The 26,584-nt window shown below is 39.1% G+C and overlaps 1 protein-coding gene across 6 annotated transcripts in view; it reads left to right on the forward strand.

Moving 5' to 3' along the window:
• TMX3 (thioredoxin related transmembrane protein 3) overlaps nt 1–26,584 on the forward strand; it is a 48,461-nt gene continuing 21,877 nt past the window's right edge. For 4 of the 6 annotated variants that reach the window (XM_025886527.2, XM_025886525.2, XM_073898071.1 and 1 more), the window contains exons 1-9: nt 1–211; nt 1,222–1,276; nt 7,802–7,841; nt 9,059–9,182; nt 16,646–16,691; nt 18,049–18,129; nt 21,108–21,207; nt 21,820–21,897; nt 26,237–26,303. In XM_025886527.2, coding sequence (XP_025742312.1) covers nt 166–211; nt 1,222–1,276; nt 7,802–7,841; nt 9,059–9,182; nt 16,646–16,691; nt 18,049–18,129; nt 21,108–21,207; nt 21,820–21,897; nt 26,237–26,303 — 637 coding nt within the window. In that variant the 5' untranslated portion in view covers nt 1–165. Of the gene's footprint in view, nt 212–1,221; nt 1,277–7,801; nt 7,842–9,058; nt 9,183–16,645; nt 16,692–18,048; nt 18,130–21,107; nt 21,208–21,819; nt 21,898–26,236; nt 26,304–26,584 lie in introns of those variants that run through there. The other 2 variants (XM_073898072.1, XM_073898073.1) reach the window with 2 other exon arrangements.

Consider the following 26,584-nt stretch of genomic DNA (forward strand, 5'->3'; position numbering starts at 1 on the left):
GCGAGGTCCTGGGAGGGTAGGGGAGGCCGGCCTGCCCCGCCCCCGCTCTCCGTGCCGGGCTTCTCGTCCGCGCGCCCACGGGCAGCTTCCTTTTCCGGGAGCGCAAGCAGCGGCCGCCGGTGTCTCGTTCTTTTCCGTGGCTTTTGCAGCTCTCTTGCAGCAAGCATGGCAGCTGGGAGACGCGGCGCCGGCCTGCGGCTCTGCGCCACAGGTAAGGGCCGCGCGGGGGCGATGGGGGCGGGCGCGGGGACCCTCTGCCGAGCGGCGCCGACCCTGCACAGGGCTCTCCCACCAGGGTGCAGAGAGGCTCTGGGATCCACCGAGATATCCCCCGGCTTCTGGGTCCTTCCCCCAGCTTCTGGGTCCTTCCCCCGACGCGGCTGTGCCCGGGACCAGTGCCAGAAAAAGATGCGCCTGTCTTCCATTTGGTTCTGTGCTTGGTGTGGCAGCAAGTTTCAGTAGCGCTGACTGCACTGAAAGGGCGAAGGCTCCACCACCACAGCCTGTGGCCAAACCTTGCTTTGGCTTTAGGCTCCGACTCTTGTCACGCCCGGAGAATTTTTACCCACCCGGGGGTATGGCCAAGGACAGGTCATGGTCAGGTTGACGGGTTGTGGAGTGTGAAAAGTGATCAGAGTAGGTGGCGGCCTTTCTCAGCCTCCTCTCGCCCGCATCGCTTGCCCTGGTCCTCACTGTGGGCTGTGCGCTTCCTCAGCAGCCCTTTGGTTCCCCCTGCGTGCCCGGCCGTGAGGACTGTTAGTGTTACAGATGTAGCTCGGTTTTGTTTCTACCTGTTAAGTTGAAAAAAAAAAAAAAAAAAACCATAGTATTTTGAATGGTAGTTGGAGTTTATACAGAGGAGGAGATAATTACTACTGGAGAAATATAGAACGATTTCGTATGTTTAAAAAAAAAAGATGGGATGGCAAAGAGGAAAAAAGTGATGAGAGTAAAAACATATTGAAAGAGAACCTGTGTGTTTCAGAATTACTAGCCTGCATAAACCTTGCCGGTGGCAGTGTAGGTGCCTGCAGAGTGAGTATTTAGTAAAGGGATGAACTACATATGCTTATGCGTTGTTTGTGCCTTGGAATGGATCAGTGATGGATTTTATGGTAGATTGTAAAAAATGAAAAACATTTTATAGATGACTAAGCATGGAGTATGAAACAATAAGTCAGCATTACTGTAAACATTTTGTTCTTTTTTCCTTTTTTCCAGTTTTTTTACTTGATATGGCTTTCTGTAAAGGATTTGTAGAAGATTTAGATGAATCGTAAGTATGTGTGTATTTTAAATGGCATCTTAACTTCTTTAAACTCTGGTGTTATCCAAATGTTTCAGTGAATCTGTTTTAATAATAGAGAGGGTAATGAGCAATATTTATACGGCACTAATTTTTTTCAGAAGTTGTCCTGAGTGTTATGTGTACGAAATGGGGTTGTACTCAACAGAGTTTACTAACTACCATATTCTGTTTTATCATTTTTCATTATATTTGTTAGCTTCTCTGCATATATCATGATTGAGCAGGTGCTGGAATTTAGTAACCATACTGTATATTTGTTTTTATAGTACCATAGCATTAATCACAAAGCCTTGCTTATAGTCGGGGTGGGTGAGGAGTCCAGCTCCAGACAGACCAAAATCCTATGTGTGATCTTTCAGGCCTGACCATAGGCAATTACAAGGCTTCCTGGCAGGCTTTGGGGGGTGAAGCTGCTCTCCCCACACTAGACTTGGTGCACAGCCAGTGCATTGCAGTCTCTGGAGGGAGTTGTAATCATAGACTAAGGTCCCTAGGCTAGCCAGGCTCACATGCATATTTAGCACGTGCAAGTTGCCTCTTCTGGAGGCCTCCTTATTGGGGCCCTCACCTGGGGCACTTCTAGGCATCTCTACTGAGACCTCCTTATCTAGGGGGTTGGCGGAGGGACTTTTCTTTGCTTGGACTCAGTACTTTTCTACTCCTGTCCCTTCCCCTCTTTGCTTCCCCTGCCCATGGGTTCATAAAGAAGCAGAAGCCTTTGGATGCTCCTCTGTAGTGAGGTGAATTCTCCTGTCCATGTTGCATCCACCTGACCCTCGTCTGGTACTGTTCCGCTTGGAAAAATGGAACATTGAGGAGCTGGCACCTTTTTTTTTAATTTTTTTCCTGTTGGCTTATGTTGTCACAGTAAGTGAATGAAGACTTGATTATTACTTTCAGTTTGGCTTGTTGTCCTAATTAACTGCCTCTACACAACAAAACTGGTACAGTAGCAGGGTGGTCATGTGAGCACAGTGCTGTTCTGGAAGAGTAGAAATCCTGAGGATCCCAGGGGCCCCTTCACTAGCCGTGCTAATGGACATTGGGGAGTGACAACGGATTCTGAAGGGAACCATTGTGGTTTTTCGTTTTTTGTTTTTTGTTTTTTTTAAGATTTTATTCATTCATGAGAAAGACAGCGCACAGGAGCGAGCACGAGCAGGGGGAGGGGCAGGGGCAGAGGGAGAAGCAGACTCCCCATGGAGCGGGGCTCGATCCCAGGACCCTAGGATCATGACCTGAGCTGAAGACAGTCACTCAGCTATCTGAGCCACCCAGGCGCTCCTGAGGGAGCCATATTGTTAACCATAGTGTTAACATGGAGGTAATCTTGTTAAACTTGATGTCTTGAGGGCTGTGTCACTATAGGCTTCCTCCGTTAGAATGCCCTCGTGGTGGTGACTTTTGCCTGGGGAGGAGGAGGAAGGAGGAGGTGAGCAGACACAGACACCTAAGACCCTCACCTTCCCAGCTGGGTGCAGTGTGAACCTGACAGTTCTGGCCCACCCGTGATACGCTTCCTGTCACCGAAAATGGCCGCCCTGCTCCCAGAGGCTGTAGTGGTCCTGTGAGCCACCTTGGTGATCCCTTGGGTCTACGTGGAGAGACTAGGAAACAGTGGATAATGAAACTGTTATGCAGACTCAGATTTCTAGGTTTCTTTTTGATGTTCCTGCTTGTTACCAAACCCTTTTAAGCCTTCTAACTATCACAAGTAGTATCCCCACCAGATGAGCGGAAGAGTCCTAAACATCTACCCAGACCCTGAATAGGTGTTATGTTGAGGTCCCTCTGTCCCCAGGGTGGGCGGGACATCCTCTGCCAAGGTCAGAGTTCACTGGGGAAGCGGGGGAGAATTGTACTTCTTGGGCCTTTTGGATATCCGTGCACAAGTGAGTGTGATCTCTACTTCCCCTGCTACTGGGATGAGGAGGATACATAAAATGCCTCCCAGTTTTGAGTCTGTGATGACCCTTTTACCCCGGCTTGGCTCAGGGTGAGTACTTTCCAGCCCCTACTACTAAATGTGTTACTGGTATAGTTGTGTTGTCTCTGTGTACTCCCATTCACCTTTGCCTCTAAGCCCCAGTGGGAATTGCTATAATTAGGGCCATTTTAGTGGAACATGTGAACGACTCTGAACCTACTTGGTTACTAGCTCCTAGCGCCATTGTCTTGAAAGGTAAACAATATTGGCTGCCTGGTGAGTAAAGGAAATAGCCATCCTGATTACTGAGCTGAAGGAAGACAAAGTCCTCTGTGAGACTATTTCTCCATTCAGTAGCCCTGTCTGGCCTTTGCACAAGGCCTTAGGTACCAAGAGACTGGCTATTGGTTATAGGTCCCTCAGTATCAAAGTGCGGCTCTTGCCACTGGGTGGTACCTGATGTCATGAAGAGGCTACTGGATGTTAGCTTGGTCTGTAGCAGTTAACATTGCAAATGCCTTTTCCATCATCCCCCTCCAGCACACTGATCAGGGTCAATTTCCTTCATGTGAAGTGGATTCCAGCACACCCTTAATGTCCTTCTACAAGGCTCTTTAATTTCCTATCTGTCTGCTATCAAAGGGTAGGCCATGGTCTGGAAAAAGTCTTGCTTCTGGAGGGAGCACTGGATTTCTGTTAGGTTGATGAGAACCTCCTAGAGGGCCTAGACAGGGCACTGCCCAACAAGGACTGGATGCCATGAAGACTCACAAGTGGCAGTGTGGCTGGGCTGTTAACATAGGCAACATACAAGGACCTAATTCCTGGGCCTGATCTGGGAAGCAGTGTAACATCCATTCCAGAGGAGATTGTTACCAAACTTTTGACCTTTTTTGACCCCCCCCCCAAAAAAAAGCCCAGGGATTGTGGGCCTATGTGGCTACTGGTGCTGTCACACAGCCCTGGGGGATCTTGATGGCACCCTTCCATCAGGTTACAGAAGGGCTGCTGCTCTTGAGAGGGGCCCCAACCAACAGGATGCCCTGAAGGCCCTCCAGCAGGCCACCAAGCCGCCCCTCTCCTGAGCCCCGCTGGTCCACCTCTGCCATTTGAATTACCCATGTCAGCAAACTCTCAGTTCACTGATCAGAACCTGAGGCAGGACGAACACTATAGGCCAGCATAGACCCGTCATGGGCTGAAAGATACACTCCCTTTGAGAGGCAGTTACTGGCCTTGGATGAGTGTGGTTAGTAGGCTCACATGCAGAACTTCCAGTCATGTTGCTAAATAGGGCCAGCTCTGGGTCTCTAGTGAAGTGGTAATGGAACTTATAGGAGCCCATCTGGAGTCTTGCAACTCCATGAAAAGGTCTCATGACTACCCCTCCACCTGAGAAATAACACCAAAGGAGGCATTGCCTCCTCTGGCCTAATGGGGACCCAGACAGACCTCTAGGACCATCCATGGGCCTGGTCACTAATGGCTCCTGTGGGTTAACTTGTAGGAATTGGGTGTGGCTGCCCTCCAACCTGAAAGAGACCTGTCCTTCATCAAGTATGGTAAAGAGCCGTCACACCGTGGGCAGCTTCATGCAGTGTGGAATATTATCTGCCCCACTGTTCCTGTACCTCCTGCTCATTGCTCCAGCCCCAGCAAGTGAGCTCTGCTATGTTTTTCACTGTCTCATGGGTTGTGGCTAATGGCTTGGCCATTTGGTTGTGTAGCATATAAAACAGGGCCTCCTGTGGATATGAGACATCTGGATGAAGATCATCTGCTCCTCGTAAGTGTTTTTTCCTAATTGTTTTTATAGCATACAACGTTATATTAGTTTCAGGTGTACAGCATAGTGACTCAGCAGTGCTGTGCGTTGTGCAGTGCCCATCGAGAGTGTTTTGTAACCTGTGTGAATGCTCACCAGAAAGGCCCCTATGCTGCAAAAGGAAACATAACCAATGAGCATATCATGCTTTTAACTCAATGTGGAAACTGAATTGTTCTCCACACCAGAGCAAGCAGGTGCACAATCAGTTGCCTCCTGGATCCACAAGAGTATGGCCCGTGGAGATTCAGATACCATCCTAATGGGGCTGGCAGGACACAGGCCGCCACTGTGGTCAGAAGACACAAAAACAGCATGAAAGAGCCATCCCACTTGTCAGACCCTGGTCAAGGCTAAAACTACTGCCCCCAAACAGTTTCCTTCAAGTGTATGTGCTAGGGCATTCTCAGCAGATAGAACAGGCTCGGCCCCTTTTGCCATCGATCGTGTTTCAGTGGATTGTGATATCAGTTGGCACTTTCTTTGGGTTTCGCCTAGCCATTTCCACGCATTCCTCAGACTCCAGCCACACTCTCCAGGCCCTGCAAGGCCACATTTGTTTCCTTTTCAGGTTCCCTGAGAACACTGCCTCTGGTAACAGTCCTGGAATTTATGCTCATACCCATCAGTTGGCCCAGTCATGGGCATACAACAGACTCTCTGTGCTCCATATCACCCCTAATCCACAGGGGTACTTGAGCGTTTTAATGAACATTTGAAGTATGGGCTTAATCAGCCGATGAGAGGGGATAAGATTAGCCCAGCCTGGACTCTACATCTCGGGCCTGGGTCTCAATGCAGCAATTCCCCAAATCAGCTCCTTTGCCAGGTTATCTGTCCCCTTCCTTCAGTTTGACAATTACTGACTCTATAGTCCCTGTGGGGCACCTATAAAGGACTTCCATACCAACTCCTTCCCAAAGACTGAGATCAGTGGGAGATGAAAATGGCTATTAAATATCAAGGACTAGGAGATAGTAACCTCCTGCATTTGCCCCTGGGTACAGAGTATGAGTCTTTGCTTCAAGAAAGTGATGTACGGTATGTACAGTAGAACTTTTATTAAACATGAGGGGAGCAAAGGCAGAAGATTTGGGTTTACCAACCTGGGGGATCGATTAAGGGTGTTATCCTTGCCCATGGTTCAGGACAGACTGTGTCACAGCTGGACAGATGTGAGTGCTGTTGGACTGAAGAGCTCAGATACTGGACATGTGTTCTCTTTGTAGGTTCAAGACTCTTCCTAAAATAACCCCATAAAGAACTTTTGTCACTCATTCAATATAGATTAAATATAGGTCACTGTGCAAGGTACTAAGAGATGAAACAAGCATATTTATAGTTGGATAATATGTAAAGACAATGTGTGGAAATTGGTAAGAATCCTAAAGAGGATAAAGATGATGTGGAGAGATTGTTTCTAGCTGTGAGGAATTTAGGAAGGCATTATGGAGTAAGAAATGCTTTTAGCTGGATAGGATGTGAACATGAAAGAATGTAGAAAGTCAAACAAACATTGTGAATTTAGCTGTGATAAATACCATGAGTTGATTAGGAATCATAGGATGCTTATATTTGATTGGAAAGATAAGTTGGAACCAGCACATGAGTACGTGTAGCAATTTATACTTCTTTTTGTAGGTGGTGGAAGGGCACCTAGAAGGTGTCAAATAAGAGAAACATGATCGGATGATCAGAACCGTGTTTCAGGAAAATTCTTTGACTGTAGGCTCCTGTGTCAGGGGGTCCCCAAAAGCACTCCCAGGCTTGGTTATTGATGAGGAGCACTCAGAGGGCTCAGCCTATTGTGGAAGTCGCAGTTATGATTTATTGCAGTGAAGGGGCACACAGCAAAACCAACAAAGGGAAAAGCCAATGTGGGGTAAATTCCAGAGGAAACCAGGAACAAGTTCCAGGAGTCCTCTCCTAGTAGAGTTATATAGGATGTGCTTAATTCTTCGATCAGGAGTTGTGACCACATGTTTGAAATGTTCTCTACCAAGGAAGCTCATTAGAGACTCAGTGCTTAGGGATTCTTATTGGGGGATGGTCATGTAAGGACCTTCCTGCCTAGTCTATACCAAAATTTCAGATCCGGGAAGGAAAGCAGATGTCATCGTAAAACCACTTTGTTTGCACAGTGTTGGAACAGTGAGCTATCTTACCAGGAAAAGGTGGAAACGCTCCTGAAATTCAAGTTCCCGGATGCCAACCAAGGGTCAGTCTTGGAAGCAGACCTTTTTAAGGATAGCAGCCTCAGTTTAGCTATGCTAACTGTAATGCACAGGAGTAAACGGAACAGAGGGGCCGGGAGCTAAGGCCTCTATCTGTGTTTTACCAAGTCCCACCAAATTTTTTTTCATTTAATTTTCTTAAAGATTTTATTTATTTCAGAGAGAGAGCATGAGCAGGGGGCGCTGCAAAGGGAGAGGGAGAAGTAAGACCCCCCCACTGAGCAGGGAGCCTGATGTGGGACTCAATCCCAGGGCCCTGGGATCGGGACCTGAGCCACCCAGGCACCCAAATTTTTTTTATTTTATACTTCTGATTATCAGTTCTCTACTTTTTAAAAGATGTTTAATGGATAAGATTTAGAGGTCACTTAGTAAAAATTTTACATAAAAACTTGTTGAAAGAATTTGTTCCATGCTCCAGTATTTATCAGTTTATCAGCCCTACATATCGTAAAGTAGAAACAAACATGCAATCAGAAATTTGTTTTCTCATGTTTGTTTTTTAGGTTTAAAGACAATCGGAAAGATGACATTTGGCTTGTAGATGTGAGTATGTAAATTTTTGTACTAATTAACTACCCCTGCCATTTTAAGAATTATTTTCTCTTCTCCTCCACACATACATGGTAATATATGGTTAGTGTTTATGTATATTATTCAGGTTTTGTCACGTAGTGTTACGTAGGTTATCACATTAAAATGAACCTCAGAGCCTTAAGGTCCCTGGCAGGGGAACCTGTTTTTGCTGAAATTCTGAAGAGGCCAACATATGGATTATGTCTGAGGGAGATTGTGGTATGATTTTACTACTAAATTCACTCTTCTTTTTTCCTGTTATGCAAGAAATTATTTATGTTATTATCACTTGACAGTAAAAATCTTATTTTCATCTTAATGGGGGAACAAAATCAAATTTTCATCTTACTTCCTTTTTTCACTTTCAAGTTTAGAATGTATTTAAACCTCATGTTGTTGGGGATTCCTTTTATCTTGTCTCAGTAAAAATGTAGAGTGGCAGCAAAAGAGATGGAATGAGAATAGCAGAGTTGACAGTTGCTGAAGCCAAGCGATGGGGCATGAGAGTCCATTGTTTAATTCTTCCTCTCCTTTTGTGCATGTTCGAATGTTTCCATAATATGATGTTAAAGAATAGATAAGTCTTATTTCATGAAAGTACAACAAGCAGTGTCCCTACACCATTGTACTAGAGGAACCTATTTCCACCTCAGCCCTCTGGTGATCCTGAAGAAAAAGGAACTGTGGTTTTAGTTTAATCCACCTGACTTGTCCCTATGCCAAGCCAGTCATCTTAGTGATCCCCTCATGCCTTACCGGTAGTTATATTTAAGTAGCAAAGGTACCTGCTGTGTTGGGGTTTTCGTAATAGAAATAGACTCATGTTCATCACGAACGCTTAAGAGATGTGTGTGATGTATGTGTATTCATTTTATATGTGACATAGACTGACTGAAGCAAAGCTGTTTTTATTGTAAATTATCTGTTTTAAATAGGAATAAGTAGTCATTTTAAATGAACTTAAGGTAATATCAGTGTTGACGTATATGCTAGAAGTTAAACTAATTAGATTCGTGGTGTGTGTGTTTTGCCTTTTATTATGTAACTACTTCAGAAATTATATTTAGACTTTTTATCTGAAATGAACTCATCAGATCACTTAGTCAAAGAGAGTCTTTAAAAATTAAGATTGATATACACAATAGCACAATATTTTAGTGGTTGTCTTTTCTTTTTCCCCCAACAAGTTTTATGCACCATGGTGTGGCCATTGTAAAAAACTGGAACCGATTTGGAATGAAGTTGGTCTTGAGATGAAAAGTATTGGTTCTCCAGTTAAAGTTGGAAAGATGGATGCTACTTCCTATTCCAGTAAGCACTTACTCAGTTTATTATTTTACTGTTCTCATAGTGAAAATGCTTTACTTAATGTGAAGCAGTATTCAAGGTAGGAGGAAGAAATACTTATTTTTTGCTCAGGTAAATTAAGGTTATTTTAATAATTAAAGATTGTATACTTTATGCGTTAAGTGATTTAGCCATCAAATGCGTAATATGCATGTATGTTAATCTTCTGCCTAACATGTATGTATAAGCCATTGTTCCTACTTTGAGCCCCCTTGAGATGTGCTGTTTACCTGCGGCAACTACAGAAATTTGAGTGTCAAACAGTTGATGTTGCTGTGTGAATTCAGAATGAGAGTTGTCGGAGTAGCCAGAGTGCCTAAGATATTTGTCATCTGACCTTTTCCAGACAAGTTTACCAATGCCTATCTTAAAGGATTTGAGAAAAGAAGAATTTAAGTTTAGAGAAGTATGAAGTATCATAGAAATTTGGAAAGAGCATGGCTTCAGAAAGCAGACCTGAATTGAAATCCTGCTTCGGCCTGCTACTTTTGCCATGTAAAATGGGAAAAGTTTCTTAACATCTCTTAAGTTTAGATGTCTGCATTGGTAAATATTTAATTGTCATGTGGCTTTCATTGGTTTTTTTGAGATTTGAATGATGTAGCACATGTCCAGTCCCTTATAGTATTCAATACATCTAGGTTCCCTTTTCCTTTAATCAATGAAGAAAGTGGAATTGTGTAATACACATTTCTTTCTAGGAAATCAGGATTATGCTCAGGATACAGCTTTGGAAAAGGACAGGCCTACGGGGGTTTTTTGTTTGTTTTTATTTTGTTTTTGTTTTTTAAAGATTTTATTTATTTATATGTCAGAGAGAGCGAGCATGCACACAAGCAGGGGGAGTGGCATGCAGAGAGAGAAGCGGGCTCCCTGCTGAGCAGGCAGCCTGATGCAGGGCTCGATCCCAGGACCCTGGGATCATGACCTGAGCCAGAGGCAGACACTTAACAGACTGAGCCATCCAGGAGTCCCAGGATAGGCCTATGTTTTAATCCCAAATTTCCCATGTGCCTACTTCTGGGGCTTTGAGAAAGGCCTTAACCTCTCAATTTTAGTTTCTATGTCTGTAAGTGGGAAAGTAATAATCCTGAAGGTTGTGAGGATTGTATTAACATTTCATATTCAAAATCCCTTGCACAGTGGCTAGCACACATAAGATGAAGTATAAGACCAGATTTTAGAGGTCTGTCACGTCATGGTGTTTTAGATTTTATCAGTTGTCAATTGAGAAGTAATGGACATTTTTGAGAAGCAGTTGACTTGATAAAAATGTTTTTGGCAGCAACATGTACGATGCAAAAGAAAAGCAATTAGAGACAAGAAAATCATGTAGGTCAGTTTTTGTATGCATCTTGCTGTAGGATGCTGAAAGCCCAGACTTGGTAATGACAGTGGAGTGAAGAGGACATAGTAATCCTCACAGACATCTTCAAGGATGAAATCACAGCTGTGATAGACTGGCTCTGTAGCATAAAGAAAAAAAATCAAAAGTAATAGTATAAGATTCTTAGCATAGTTACTGAACTACACTACTACAAGGTTATATGGAAAGAGTAATTAATTTTCTGTGTGTTTCCATGTTAGCAGCTGCTGTGAATTTATGGTATTGGCTTACTGATGTTTGGGAACAGGGAGCTAGAGAGCAGTTACATGTGAGGGCTGGAATTACAGTCAAACAAACAAGTTATTAAAACTTTGAGAGAAGACCAGAGCAATGGCAGGAATTACTGTAGATAGAGATTGATTTCTTGAAATAAGCTTTTAACAATGTTTGAGAAATTGCTTTCAACTGTTGCTCCTGAAAGTAAGCTCTCGTGTCTAGGCAATCTTGTGTTGTGTGTTGATTAGGCCTGCACATGTGAATGAACACATGTACCTGTGTTCATTCACATTGTCAGTCGTATTCACCTCAGTGTTTACTAACTAGAGTATTAGTCTCTAGAGATTAAAGGAAGACCAGAATGAATCCTTCTTGTCCAGGAAATGCTTAGTCCAATAGAAGGAGAAATATGAATAAACCAACAGGTAGAATAAAGTCTCAAACATAGCAAATTCTTGTGATCATTTGAGTCATCTAATGGAGTCATAAAGTAAAATAATGTATAAAGGAGTGTGGGTATATAAAGATAAATAATCAGTGAAAAAAATAGTACCCACAAATCCAGCAAAAACCCTTTTTTTTTTAAAGATTTATTTATTTATTTATTTATTTGACAGAGAGAGACACAGTGAGAGAGGGAACACAAGCAGGGGGAGTGGGAGAGGGAGAAGCAGGCTTCCCACTGAGCAGGGAGCCCGATGCAGGGCTCCATCCCAGGACCCTGGGATCATGGCCCGAGCCGAAGGCAGATGCTTAATGACTGAAGCCACCCAGGTGCCCCAATCCAGCAAAAACCTTAATGGTAAACTACTCATGTGTTGCTACAGTGATAACTGTTTACGTTAAGTCAATTCTTTTTGTAGTATCTAATTCATTAGCTTACTCTTCTGTATGTACTAAGTGCCTGTGTGTGTCACTATTAAGTGACACTATGTTTAGGGGAAAAATAGCTAAGACTTCTTTCTGAGTAGCTTAGAAAAGAAAATGCTTTAAATGTTGTGATTAAAATGCAATATTCTTATAGGTGTTAAGACTTCATATATGGTTTGTAGCTTTTTAGGTACTTTACGATGGGACTCTTTTTTATCCCGTATTCATAATCCATTAAGAGGTTTAAATTTTTGCCTCTGATCTGTGACTGTTACAGACTTATTGTTCATTTAGCATTGTGTTATGTATTATGTTGAATTAATAGGAAGAAACCTCTATAGAGCATGCAGAACACATTATCTCAAGCAAACCATCTAGCTTTGGGAAAAGGGATAGGGGACCTGGTATATGGGGATGATCCTCTGCCAAGGACTGTGGTGGGTGCTTCTCCTATACTTTATGTCCTTTACTCCTTGGATGTGCAATGCTAAACCCTCCACCCCCTTTCCCAAGCTACATGGTAATGTTTGTTTGTGAATCCTTGTGACTATTTGCATCGTACAAACAGCCTATTGAAAAATCATTCTTTTGTCAAAAAGTTGTAGAGTTAGTATTCATTCAGAGGGTATCTCGTGAGCCCTTAACTATATGCCAGTATGTACCAGGCACATTCTAGGCCTAATGATACATCAGTGACCAAAACAGACAATAATTTCTACTCTCATGGAGATTATATTCTAGAGGGGAGAGACAAACAATAAAAACATAAGTAGATTGTTATGTTACTTAGTGTTTGATGTCAGCGATGGATGCATTTTCTACTTTACTGTAGAATCAAGGAGATGTTTTATGTGCTTACGGAGAAAATATTACCTTCCCTAGTATTTTTTTTAAAAAGGCGTATTTAAAAACTACTGTCTAGAGATGGTACAAATAAATTTTGGGCATATAATTCTTAAAGTTTTTTAAATACCTCAAGGCAGCTCCATTACAGGCATTTTAGTAGAAAAAGGTAAAGAAATTGAATTCTTTTTTCAAGCTAGCTGTCAACATTATTCTATGTCTAACTGTAAATACTGAAGGCTTGGCTGTTTCCTATGTATTTCATCCATCTCCATAGGTCACTTTTCAGGCATTTGCAGCATCAGTGTATCTCTGCATTTAGTCTGCAGACCACCTGCATTAGGATTACCTGGGCTGTTCAATGTAAATTTAGACTCTGAAGACTAACATCAGCCCTACCCAATGAAAGTCTTTGAGACTAGGTCATGAGAATCTGTATTTTTTACGTGGACTTCAGGTAATTCTGCTGCACGTCTAAGTTGGAGAACCATAGAATAAAGTATTATTCCGGTGAACAGTTATTTAAATGATTGGGCTTGAGGTGGGATAGGATTATTCAGTGATCAAGTATAAAAAATCTCTTAAGAGTATTTGAGGGTAGCTTATTTCTCAGTCATGCAAGTGCAGAGATTGGAAGCGCATGCCATCACACTCAGTCTAACACATCTCTGTGTACAGAATTCTTGAACCAGAGAAATTTGAACTCTCATGAATTATCCTGTGTGTTTGGAATTGTATCAAAATTTTCTTGATGCATAGTTTTAACTGATAATGCTATAATCAACATAAAAAAACTATATAAAGATAGATATTTTAGCCTCTCTTTCTGTACATAACCCCTTCCAAAATCAAGTACCGGAATTGTTTCTCATTTGTAAAATATGTTATGATGCTACCTGTAATGGTGTACTGATTTCTGTTTTGAAACCACTGAAATCCTGTTTATTCCTCAACATAAGTGTGATACTTATTTTATGTTAAAGGTCATAATTTATTTCTCATTGATGTGTAAACTTGGAATGACATTTGGCCAATAGCATTCTAATTTCTTGCTCACAGATTATATTGGCAAATTAGTTTTATCCTTCTTTCTAAATTACAAGCCCTTTTTGGTCAGTGATTATATTTCGTAGTTGCTCAGTCTTGGCACTAAGGGTATTTTGGGCCAAATAATCCTTTGTTTGGGGGGAAGGGTTGCTGTGCATTGTAGGATATTTAGCAACATCCCTGATCTCAACCCACTAGATATCAGTAACAACCTTCTGCCCATCCCACTGTCCTCCAGAGTTATGGCAATCAGAAATGTCTCTAGACATTGCCCAGTGTCTCCTGGAGGGCACAGTCTGCCCCAGTTGAGAACAGCTGCTGTATTTTATATCCTCTTCAGGTTAGACACATAGTAACACTCAGTAAATACTAAGAAAAATAGTATTTTGACCTGAGAAGGACTTCATATTAATTGCAGCTCCTCCTCCTTCCCCCTGCCCATTGTGCAGATGAAGAAACAGCAGGTAGTTAGCAGTGAAATGACGGAGTAATTTCAAACACCGAAGTTAGAGGTAGAATTAGGACCAGAGTCTGAGATCACGTGATTCACATCCAAGCCTAGCTGTACCATCAAGTTGTTATCATTTCAAGGAGAAAACAGGAAATAAGGGCCTCATTTTATGAGCATTTAAAATTATAAAATTTCATGGTACAAATGGATTCTTGAATTTGTGAAGGAATTGATCTCAGGTCTCTATGCAAACCTTTGCGAACCATTGTTTTCTAATTTGAAAAAATAAAGAACTAAAAGTTAAAAGTCAGACTTGAGCTTCATTCATAGTCCTGCTACCTTATCAGTGCTTGCTTTCAAACAAGTTACCAAGTCTAAGTATCAGTTTCTTTACCTGAAAAGTAGTAATAGTATCCTTCTCCTGCTCACAGAATTGTCTGGAGGTATAGTTGAAGGTCTATTAAAGTCAGCTATAAAATATCTTACATGTGATAGTTCTTACTATACATACACTGATGTGTCTGCAGATAATTACTTAACAGTGAGATCAGGATCAGAAATAGAAAGGAATTGGACCTAGCATTTGAGGATCTCTGTGTGCCAAGCTCCTCTCAGATTCTTTTCCACATGTTTTCTCATTTTAAAATCCTACCCATAAGCCGAAGAAAATGAGTGCTGTCCTCAGAAGGGAAAGAGCTGCCTAGATGATAAATGAGAAGTTGGAATCCTAACCTACATCATTTTAAGTCTATAACCCATGCTTTGCTTGTGTGCTTTATATATATGTTTGTGTGTGTGTGTATAACTGTTTTCCTAGGGAAACCTAAATGTAAGGTTTTAGGAGTCACTGCCAGTTAAAATTCTATCAAAAATGAAGTTTAATGCTCAAAGAGTCAAGGGGTAATAGAGTAGGTGGCATTATATATCTCCATCTTAGAGATACCCTGTGGCGTTAAAGGTGGAGCTGGGATTTTTTTCTCTGAAACCTGTTTTGAGAACCACCACTGTATTTTCTCACTGATTGCATATTTTCTTTATTTGATTTGTTTATTAAAAACCTTTACAATAAACAAAGAATTGATAGATATGCCTCCCCCCACCCCGTCAATTATATTAGTCTTAGTGGAAGGTAATTAAGGGCTGATGTTTTCCTGCCACCTTAATGTGGGAAGGGGGCATTAAGAACATCTTTTACTCTCATAATCCCCCCAAATCATTTTTATATTTTTCCTTTTCTGAGTAAAGAAGTCGATCTCAATAACCACAGTGTGCAGTTAGAGTCTGTTGGACAGAATTAAATCCTACATTACAGATGGGCACAAATAAATTATATAATTGGTTTAAGTTCACATAGCTATTCAGAGGCAGGACCTGTATCTTCAGAACCTGAGTTATTTTTGTTACCTCTGCTGTTTGTGTTGCTTCTAATAAAAACCAGGTTGATCAGTGTCCAGAACCTTCCAGTCACCTTTCTCTATATGTTTAAGGGAGAAACTCTATTGATGACAAAGGAAGGCTGAGAGATTTTGACTATTAATTTTGCCACAAATTCACTTTGTCATCATTCTTGTGTAGTGGGCGGTGCTAAGAAACCAGAGTAATGATTACTAAAGTGATTGGTAAACCAGAACTCACGGACAGTAGTGTCCTTACACCCAACTGTGGTAAAATGTCCTTGAAATAAATAAAATTAACAAAGGGAGGGATCGTATGAACAAATACATTATATTTTATTTAAACTGGTATATGTGTAAATATATTGTATATTGTCTCTTAACTGAGATGGTTTCATTTCTTTGCTCTTCTAGTTGCCTTGAATTTGTAAAGTAGGAAGGTATATTTGCAGTAGGGATTTCTGTACCTCTTAAAGTCCTAATTCTCTATTTGATTGTTTTTGTTTCTTCTTTCCCTCAAAAAAGCTGCCATTGTAGCAACTGTATCTCATTTTAATTAACATGTGGACTTCAGAATAATCTTTGAAAATAACTAGAATTTTTCTGGGTTATTACAAAAGCAGAAACTTCTAAAACAAGTAGATAAAGTTGCTTTTAGATCATGTATTGACTGCAGAAATTAAGTAATTTTGCAAATACAATTTATCTTTTTAAAATTAAAACACAATGCAGTTCTTTTAAGACTCAGAAAACACGAAAGGATGGGCTTTGCTTTTTTGTTTTTTTGTTTTTTTGTTTTTTACTTATTTTCGCAAGGAACCGATGAGACCTAGAAAAAAAGTATTTGTCCTGGAAAATGAAATCAAATTACAAGTGAGACTTTATATATATATATATATATATATATATATATATTTTTTTTTTTTTTAAAAAGAATATCTTAAAATAAGTACTTCAGGGATAAAATTTTAACTATTCTTTTGGCATTTATTTCTTAGTCATAGCGTTTTGTGTGGGCATAGGTTGGATTATTAAGCAATTGTTTTGTATGAGAATGTCATATTTTTTCTTTTTTGTATGTGAATTTATATTCTAAGACTTGAAAACAACACATCTTTATGGGTTTGTATAAATATATTTTTAAGTAAAAGGCTCATTTACTACCTAGTTTCTCATTTTTAAAAAAAATTTAGAATTATTTATTCTTTTTCTTATCAAGGCATTGCTTCAGAGTTTGGAGTTCGAGGTTATCCAACAATTAAGCTGTAAGTTGAGTGTTGTATGTTTATATGTGTATTTTTCTTAGTTCACTCTACTTACGTTTTATTACATTAATTTCTAGTAGCATCCTTGGAGGATTGAAGATTTGGGTTCAGCAATTCTTTCTAGGTGCAGTATGTGATCAAAGGAGAGGGACTGCATCCTCCTGCTTTTCTTGGTATTTAAGTGAGTGTGGTGTTTACTAAATGCACTCTGAGTGCTCGCTGCGTGGCAGGCATCCTGCCGGACAAGATGTACAGCTGTAAAGTATGAAAGGTCTTTTACCCTTGAGGAGCTCAAGAGTGTATTCTGCTGTATCATGTGAATCCTGTCTCCTAACAAATTTTACTTTTCTATAATTGAAATAGACTTATTTCATTAGAAAGGAAAGAAAGAGAATCAAATTGATGGATTTAATTCTAATCTCTTGTAAGTGTTGGCAAAGTCTAATATAAAGTGTATATAAGTTGGGAGAAATGGTGTGCTCATTCTAAAGGATTTATTTCATAATCATAATTTTATTGAATTTTCTCTCGAGTTTCATCCTTATTTTGGTAATGTGTGAGTTGAGGAATTATTTTGAAATTTATTTTTATAATTAAGTTTTATTTCAGTGTTTTAAAATCTCAAATTTCAAAATTTGACTAATTTTAATTCTTTATTTCTTGGGTTTTGTGTTGACTTCCCTCCTTCCCCTACTTTTAAAAAATCTTGTTAAGCCTCTTTTACTTGTGTTAAGTAAATTATCCTTTCTGTTCTTTTTTGTTTGTTTTAGATGTTCTATTGTCCTTTCACATTTTTTTAAAAAATCTCAGTTGGATAAAATAAATAAATAAAAATAAATCTCAGTTGGATACATCATTGACAGGCTTTTGGAAAATTATCTTAATTTTATAGAATAGGTGTTTTATGCCTTTTTCTACTCTATAATCTTGGAGCATCTTTCAAGTTCCTATGATGTTGTGTTGCTTAAAATTTGTTTTCTCTCTACCAAAATACTATGAATTCCCTCTCATTTTTTTAAACTAGAGAAGATAGTGAGAATTATGCTTTGATAAGCTCTTGACCATGAATGTGTAGATTATGACTTTTCAGAAGCATAGACACAATGCAACTATTACATACAAAGTAAACTATTTTCATGTAATTTTAATAAAATACAGCCTTTTTCTTTATATTTTGAGTTGTTGATCCCCTGTAGCCAGTTGCCTACTGTATTTCACATGGTTATGCTACTTCTGAAACAACTCTGCATTTACTATTTTATATACTAGAATTTTATATAACAGTACTGATTAGTATTAACTGTTAAAACCATTGAAATAATCTAAGCTTCTTTCCTTTTTTTTTTTCTTTTTTAAGATTAAAGGGGGACTTGGCATATAATTACAGAGGACCACGAACTAAAGATGATATTATTGAGTTTGCTCACAGAGTGTCTGGGTAAGTTTTTATTGGGAAATGCTTTTACTATATAATTACTAATATTTTATAGCAGCAATGTCCACAGTAGGCAAAATATGGAAAGAGCCCAGATGTCCATCAACAGATGAATGGGTAAAGAAGAGGTGGTGTATATATATATACAATCGAATGTTAGCCATTAAAAAAAATGAAATCTTGCCATTTGGAACCACATGGATGGAACTAGAGAATATTGTGTTAAGTGAAATAAGTCAGTCAGAGAAAGACAAATACCATTTTTCACTCATATGTGGAGTTTAAGAAATAAAACAGGTGGGAAGAAAAAATAAAGTAAGATAAAAACAGAGAGAGAGGCAAACCATAAGAGACTCTTAACTCTGGGAAACAAACTGAGGATTGCGGGAGGGGAGGTGGGTGAGGGATGGGGTAACTGGGTGATGGGCATTCAGGACGACACTGGGTGTTATATGCAACTGATAAATCACTAAATTCTACTCCCGAAACTAATAACATATTATATGTTAACTTAATTGAATTTAAATATATATATATATTTTTTAATACTAGTACTTTAAAATTAAATGCAATTTTGGGGCACCTAGGTGGCACGGTCAGTTAAGCGTCCGACTCTTGATTTTGACTCAGGTCATGATCTTTGAGTCATGAAATCAAGCCCCACGTTGGGCTCCATGCTGAGCGTGGAGCCTGTTTACGATTCTCACTCCCTCCCTCTGCTTCTCCCCACTGTGCATGCACACTCTCTCTCTAAAAAAATAAAGATAAAGCTTAATGTATTTTAATAGACCATATTGAACCCCCATTTTTTTAGCGACTTACCCTAAATAACATCTGTGTTCATTTATAACAAAAGGTAGTCATATGTAGCATATGCAAAGAGATACTTTAAAGAAACAAAAGGAACTGTGACTTGTATTTGTTAACCTCATATTAAATTCATTTCATTTGTAGAAAAAAAAATTTCCCCAGTGGATTTTTTTATGTTTTATTTTTTTAAAGATTTTATTATTTATTTACAGATAGCCAGAGAGCACAAGCAGGGGGAGCAGCAGAGGGAGAGGGAGAAGCAGACTCTCTGTTGAGCAGGGAGCCCGATGTGGGGCTCAATCCCAGGACCCCAGAATCATGACCTGAACTAAAGGCAGATGCTTAACCCACTAAGCTACCCAGGCACCCCTGCCAGTGGATTTTTTAATGCATTTTCAGAATTTGATTACTTCTAATAACCTTGTGAATTGTAGTTTTATTTTACTATAAATTTGCTTTTATACTGCATTTATGTCAGGTTATTTTTCCTGTTACTTAATTTCAGAGCTTTTAAAAGAAACCCCACAATATTATTGTTCTGAATAGACTTGGGCTTTAATCCCTGGCCTGTGATACTGGAAAGTTCTTTTTAGATACAGCTGAAATACTTTCCTTGATCTGTCACATGCTGCTTTATGTCAACTGTGAGGTATTACTACACATTGCTTAGGATGTGACATAATTAGAACCCAGATACTTATTTGAGTTACAGATCGCTGAGATTTTACTGCTAAGGAAACAATTTCTTCCATAAACATTTCCTATTGGTTTGAATGTGGTGATTTTGTTTTTTAATCTACATCTATCTTGCTGGGGTTTAAAGAAAGTTGGTGCTTATAATTATTCAATGCAATTATGTGGAACTTATTAAAGAGAACATTTATCAAGGTAGGTTAACCCATATTGACTTTGAAAGTATAAGCACTTTTTTGTGAGTTTGACAGGATACACTGATAGCTTTAAATAGCTTTAAAGTAAATTGAAATACCACAGTGGATTTGTTTAGTGGCATGGCACTGTATGGCTTGAATTATTTGAGAAAAGGCAGAATTAGGAATGATCTTTATTCAGGTTTGCAAATCTTACTAATATAATTTTTACTGTATTTTCTCATCAGTTGCATATTTCATTTTCTTTATTTGCTCTCTGAATAAATTGTGAGTTAAGTTTATATGAGGGGATTGCTAGTGGGATGTACTTCATTCCCTGTGATTAGATGGTCTTCATGTTTTGGCAATTTTTTAGTTTTACTTTAAGCTTAAGATGGACTTCTCCTGTTGTAACTAGAGGTGACTCTGTTGCAAATGGAATTTCATAACTCAGTTCTGGGGTTGCATCACTTAGCAGTTAATTACTGAAATATGAAAATAGAGGCTAGAGTGGAGTGATGCAATGCATCTAAGGAATTGTGCATTTTGAAAATATGTTTGCCTTTGCAAACTCTGTATTCTTTCTGCAAATTTAGTGGATTAAAAATCTGATAGTATAAACCATGTCTCCCTTTTTAGCCTTTAGTAACATTTTGCAAGTCATATGTTTTATAATAACCTTTGAGGTAATTTATTTCTCAGTGTATTTGGCTTTGAAATATGCTTGCATAGTAAAAGTCTTTGTAGAGTTTTGTTTTCTTTTTATGAGGTTCTTAGGTACTATTATGACTACCGCTTTCCATTGTATTTTTTCTGAAAAGAATAACATACTTATGAAACATTTAGATTTTAACCTCTATAGGTTATTTTAAAACTAGCATTTAAATGGACATAAATCTTAGCATAGTAGTATAATTTCCTGGTATAGGATTTTCACAGTGTGTTAGTTTGAATGATCTTATCAAGGGAAAAAATAATTCTCATGTGGATCCTTTTGTTTTTGGCTGAGGACTAACTGGGTTATAGTTCTGTTCTTGCCTATCAAAATATTGGCTAAGATGGTACTCGCTAAAGGGATGTATTTTAAACTTATTTTTTAAATTGAGAGATTAAATTGTGGGTACTTTGTTTTCTAATGTGAGTACAATAGTGGTCATGGGCTAAAGTTTTATTAGATTTATGTAGATCGGGTGATTACTTAAAACACAATTAATACATTAAAACTTTGTAACTTTAGACATAAATTATGTACTGTTTTTAGTTCAAATGCAAGTTTGTTTTGTTTGTTTTGTTTTCAAACAGGGCTCTAATTCGGCCACTTCCAAGTCAGCAAATGTTTGAACATGTGCAAAAGAGACATCGTGTATTTTTTGTTTACATAGGCGGAGAGTCACCTTTGAAGGTATCAGATGATTTTATTTTTTAAATTCACAAATACAAATGTAATTTAATTTTCAGGATAGCTAAAACTTTGACCCCAAACTCAAAATTATTTCACTCTTATTGGAAATATTTTAGTTCAATCTAGGCCCTCTATTGTGTTTGCCTTCATGAAACAGAAATGAATAAAAAGATGTTGCTTGCCCTGGTTATTCAAATTTTGTGTTACTTTTTAGCATTTTTGTATCTTTGAGACTGCTGAGTGTAGTTTGAATGTAAACTTTTTGAAGATGCGTGTGTGTGCGCGCATGCACGTGTGCATGTTTATATGTGTACATATATGCACAGATCTCTCCTGTAATTATTAAAATAATAAATATGAATCAAGCTTATATTACACTTAACTTTATTTAGAGGAGTATGGAAGCATTGGGTTATGGTGGTCTTTTTGCCTTAGAAACAATTCATTTCATTTGCTGCTTATATTCCATCATCTTTTCACGTAAAAACACTGAAGGCTTCAAATTGGGATGATACTGCTGGGGATTATGCTACCTGCTCTGAATGTTTAACGAGGGATGAATTCTGATCTTAATATTTAAAAGTCACCTCTTTTCTATTTGTATCTTCACAGGAGAAATACATAGATGCTGCTTCAGAATTAATTGTATATACATACTTCTTTTCTGCCTCAGAAGAAGTGGTTCCTGAGGTAATGTTTAAAAATGGATTTTAATGACTTAATTTCATTTTTTAAATTATTACTTGATTTTATTTATCAGATTTATTTACTTTCATATGTGTAGAAACAGTAAACATGTTAACTCTTTATTGCTGGTACTAGATTGTTAATAAGCAAATACCACTGGATTCGTAGCATTTAGGGACTATGTTTATTATGTTGATGCTTTTTTTCTCTTCAAAATGATAGCAGTAGTAAGAAGTGATAGCTCAAACTGTTAAATTGGTTTATAAGTAATGGAGTGATTAACATATTTATATATATTGATTCACAGCTGCTGCTTACCTGATCATTTGCCGTGCACTGTATTAAGTCCTGGATAGGTGATGACAAGCAGGATCATCAGGGTTGTGAGAGGGTGGAGTCTGCATCCTCATGGGTAGAGAAAGTGTCCTGAATTCTAGTGTTGCAGGTGACATCTTTTGGGTCCTCATCCTGAGATAGTCATCTTCAGTAAACAAATATGTAAACAGGATATAACTATTATGAAAAAAGTAAAAGAGCATTGTGATAGTAAGGACATAAGGGTGGGATGGCTGCTCTGGGTTGGTTGATCAAGAAATGTCTGAGAAGAAAATATTTGAACTGGGACATACATGATGGGAAGGAGCCATGCAAGATCTGTGTCCAGAATAAACTAGAAACAGGGAACAGATAATTACAAATGCCCAAGATAAGAACACTGCTGGCATATTTGAGAAATAGGTGGTAGGCTAGTATGGCTATAACACAGAAAGGAGATGGATAGGAGGTAGGCAGAGACCAGTGGAGGCCTTGCAGGTCATGGACATGCATGTGATGGGTCAAAGTTAGTGAGGGACTTGGTCTCATGTTCATCTTAGGGACATTTCTCTGCTGAGAACAGAATGAATTGGATAGGGATGAGAATAGATCCAGAGAAATGAGTTAAACTCTTGAAGTAACCTGGAGAGTTTAAGCTTGGGGGTTTGTAAAAGGATGAGGGAGAAGTGAAAGCGCTGTTGTTTTTTAGAGATGGAACTGTTTGAGCTCACTGACGTGGGAGAGAAGGGAAGAATCAAGGATGACTCTTAGGTGTTTGGTTTTAACAGCTGGGTGGGTGGTAGTGTTATCTATGAGTGTGGGAATGTTGCAGAAGAAATGAGTTTGGGAATGGGGGACTGATCAAGAGCTTTGAATTGTTCATTTTAACTTGGTTCAACATACTAGTTAGACATCAAGTATAAGCATCAAATTCACAAGTGGATATAGGGGTCTGGCTTTAAGGCTGTATAAAAAACTTCTTAGACATGGGATGCAAATTTTTTTTTTTAAAGATTTATTTATTTGACAGAGAGAGACACAGCGAGAGAGGGAACACAAGCAGGGGGAGTGGGAGAGGGAGAAGCAGGCTTCCCGCCAAGCAGGGAGCCCGATGTAGGGCTCAGTCCCAGGACCCCAGGATCATGCATGACCTGAACTGAAGGCAGACGCTCAATGACTGAGCCACCCAGGCGCCCTAGGTTGCAAGTTTTTAAGGAAATAAGTGGGTCCAGGGCCTAAAGACTGCAAAGGAAAATAAGAAGAAAATAGCCAGGGAGGGAGTAGGAAAACAAGATGAGTGAAAAGCCAAGATAAATATTTTAAAAAGAGGGTCTGTTGTGCAAGTGATCAAGATGAGTTGAGGAAAGTAACTGTGACACTTGTACACGTGGAGGTTGGTGGTGGTTTTACGAGAAGGACGGGTGTCTCATTGGTGTCATTTGAGAGAATGTAGATAAGAAATTGTAGGTTGCAGGCATAGACTTCTCTTTAGAAAAGTTTTCCTAAGAAGGGGACCTGAGAAATTGGGCAATAGCTGATGGGAAACATGAAATAAGTCAAGGGAAGCTTTTTCTTTTTAATCAGTCTAAGTTACAAAAAATCAGAAACCGTTTTTTTTCCACAAAGGTATGTCATATTACACATTTGGTTAATTTTTGTTTAATATTTTTTAACATTTAAATATTTTTAAGAAGATTGTAGACTTACATAGAGTCTGTGTCTAGTGCTTCTTACAATATGTATATAAATGTTTATCTTATAAATGTAATATATTCTGAAATGATTTTCAATTCCTTGGGAAAACCTCAGACAAATCTGGTCAGCTTAAACTCGTTTTTAGGTTTACTTAGTTTTGTCTCAGGAGTTATTTTGCAGTATTTTATGTGTATGCATTTACTTTTGATGGGGAGGAGATGATAGGGTGGAAGAAGAGCCGTATGTGCCATTAGATTCTCACATAAATGCCTCAGAAGGTTACAAAACCTCTATTCTGGAAAGTCTTAAGATATCTCAGTGTGATGTAAAGGCCTAGAATGGATGGAATCTAGTTCTAGGCCCAGGCCTGGAACTTTTAACCCATTCTCATCTCCAAAGCCCAGTGGACCACATTTTAGTTTTAGAGATGAGACTGTATATCGTACCCTCACCTGTGAAGCTTTCCAAGCAATTTACTCAGAGTGCACCAGAGGGCATGCTGCGTTCTGGGCCCTGACACCGTCTGGCACCACCCCAGTCCTTGTATAATGACAGATGTTTTAGATCAAAATTCTAGCGCCTAGAACATCTGTGTGGGTGGACACAAACAGTATCTGCTCTGAGGGCATTCTTTTGGTTATTAAGTATTGTTTCTATTATTGGCCTCTCAACTGGTTTCCTCCAACATTCCTTAATTATTCCTGCAAATATCAATATTTGTCATCGCTTTTTTTCCTGTGTATATGGTTGCAAAACTCTGCTAGGGGAATCAGTGTTCTTTCAGAGTAATATGAAGATTTTTAACTCCCATAGAGAATTCTCAAATAAGGACAAAGCCCATGATTTTATATTTCCCTGCATATTTTGAATTTTAATGTTTGGTTATGCAAAGTTTCCTTAGTTTTACAGCTCGTATTTATGAAAACTCTAGTAAGTATATTAAAGGGATATAAAGATGAATCAAGGCAATTTCTGACTTCAGGATACTTAAAGGTGAATGGAGAAAAATGGCCTGTAGACAAATAACTGTAATATAAGATAATGAGTTTCAGGGAATGCAAGGAAAGAGGAGGAGGGATTCAGAATATGTTGAAATCAATGGCTGCAAGTTCCATCTATATAGTAATGTTATAGTATGGTCAACTCAGGGGTATCCTTGAAAGAGAGAGGTGCCGGATGCTATAAAATACTTGCAGAGCACCTTTGTGGATGAGTTGCCAAGAGCAGGTGAGTAGAGGCGTACTTGATGATAGAGCCTTACCAAAGAGCTTTACCACTGCCCTTCAAATAGTTACTTTCATGGTGCTGTACCATTTTTTAGTAGTTGTGTAAGAGATCATTCTATATTACCTGAGGTATGCCTTACCCCTTCTCCGTATTTCCAGGGCAGCCATCTCTACTTTTATTGTTACAGTTATTTTTATTTTATCAGTTATCTAATGATTATTTGTTGTTACTTTTCAGTATTACCACAGCATGTAATAATTCTTTGTGGCTAACCCATGGGGATACTGATTATTATAATTTTAGTATTTTGAAATAATTATAGCACAGGTATAAGAAGCAGGTACCATCTGAAATAATTTTTTTTTTTTAAGATTTTATTTATTTATCTGACAGAGAGAGACACAGCGAGAGAGGGAACACAAGCAGGGGGAGTGGGAGAGGGAGAAGCAGGCTTCCTGCGGAGCAGGGAGCCCGATGCAGGGCTCGATCCCAGGACCCTGGGATCATGACCTGAGCCGAAGGTAGACGCTTAACAACTGAGCCACCCAGGCGCCCCTGAAATAATTTCTTATTAGTTGCCATTATAAGTTCCCATTTATAAAGCCAATTTACATTTTAAACCTACTCTGACATATGTTAGTGGATCTAACTTTGCTAACTCTGCAGTGAGGTGGAGACTCAGTGTCCCTGATTTACAGAGGAGGAAGCCAACTCCCCTAGACAGCAATGGACTCCCATGTCACATAGCCGGGAATGGTGGGGAAGGACTCGAACCTACCAGTGCTGATTGTTACCTTAGCCACTGCTCTTTAACCACCTCAGACTGTGTCTCATCCTGTACTTCCTGGGATGTCTTCGGTCTCGATTATCAACTCTAATAATCCATGGTTTTCTCAGTAGCAAACACGGGCACTGTGCCAGGGGATGTTTTTAAAGAGATAAACCTGTCCTTGGATGACCTTGGAATTGACCTTGGGATCTTTTTAACTGTAAAGTTTTGTTGCTGTGGGTTTTTTTCTGGTATCTTTCAATACTTTTGAAATCATAGCTACCAATTAAAATTTTTTTTAATGATAAAAGTTATTTACCCATCTCATTTTTGCAGTATGTGACACTGAAGGAGATGCCCGCTGTGCTTGTTTTCAAAGATGAAACTTACTTTGTTTATGATGGTAAGTTCCAATGTTTTAACTCATATAAAATATGTTAAAATTAAAATGCTGTGGCTATTATAGGACTTTGGTGTTGATGAAAAATTTGGTAGATGCAGCTACTTCTTACATTTCCCATTAGTTGAATGACTGACAGATTTTTCTTAACCTTCAGCTTGAGTTTTTCTGTCTAGTCTGCTTTCTGGGTTCTACCTACAATGATTTTTTTGCGGGGGGGAGGTCAGGTCATTAGCCTTTTGAGAAATGAACTTGATACATTTCTGTACATTATTTTAAAACAT

This window comes from Callorhinus ursinus, unplaced genomic scaffold, assembly GCF_003265705.2.
Source record: "Callorhinus ursinus isolate GAN/ISIS: 27379988/994484 unplaced genomic scaffold, GSC_fseal_2.0 scaffold11, whole genome shotgun sequence".
NCBI lineage: Eukaryota > Metazoa > Chordata > Mammalia > Carnivora > Otariidae > Callorhinus > Callorhinus ursinus.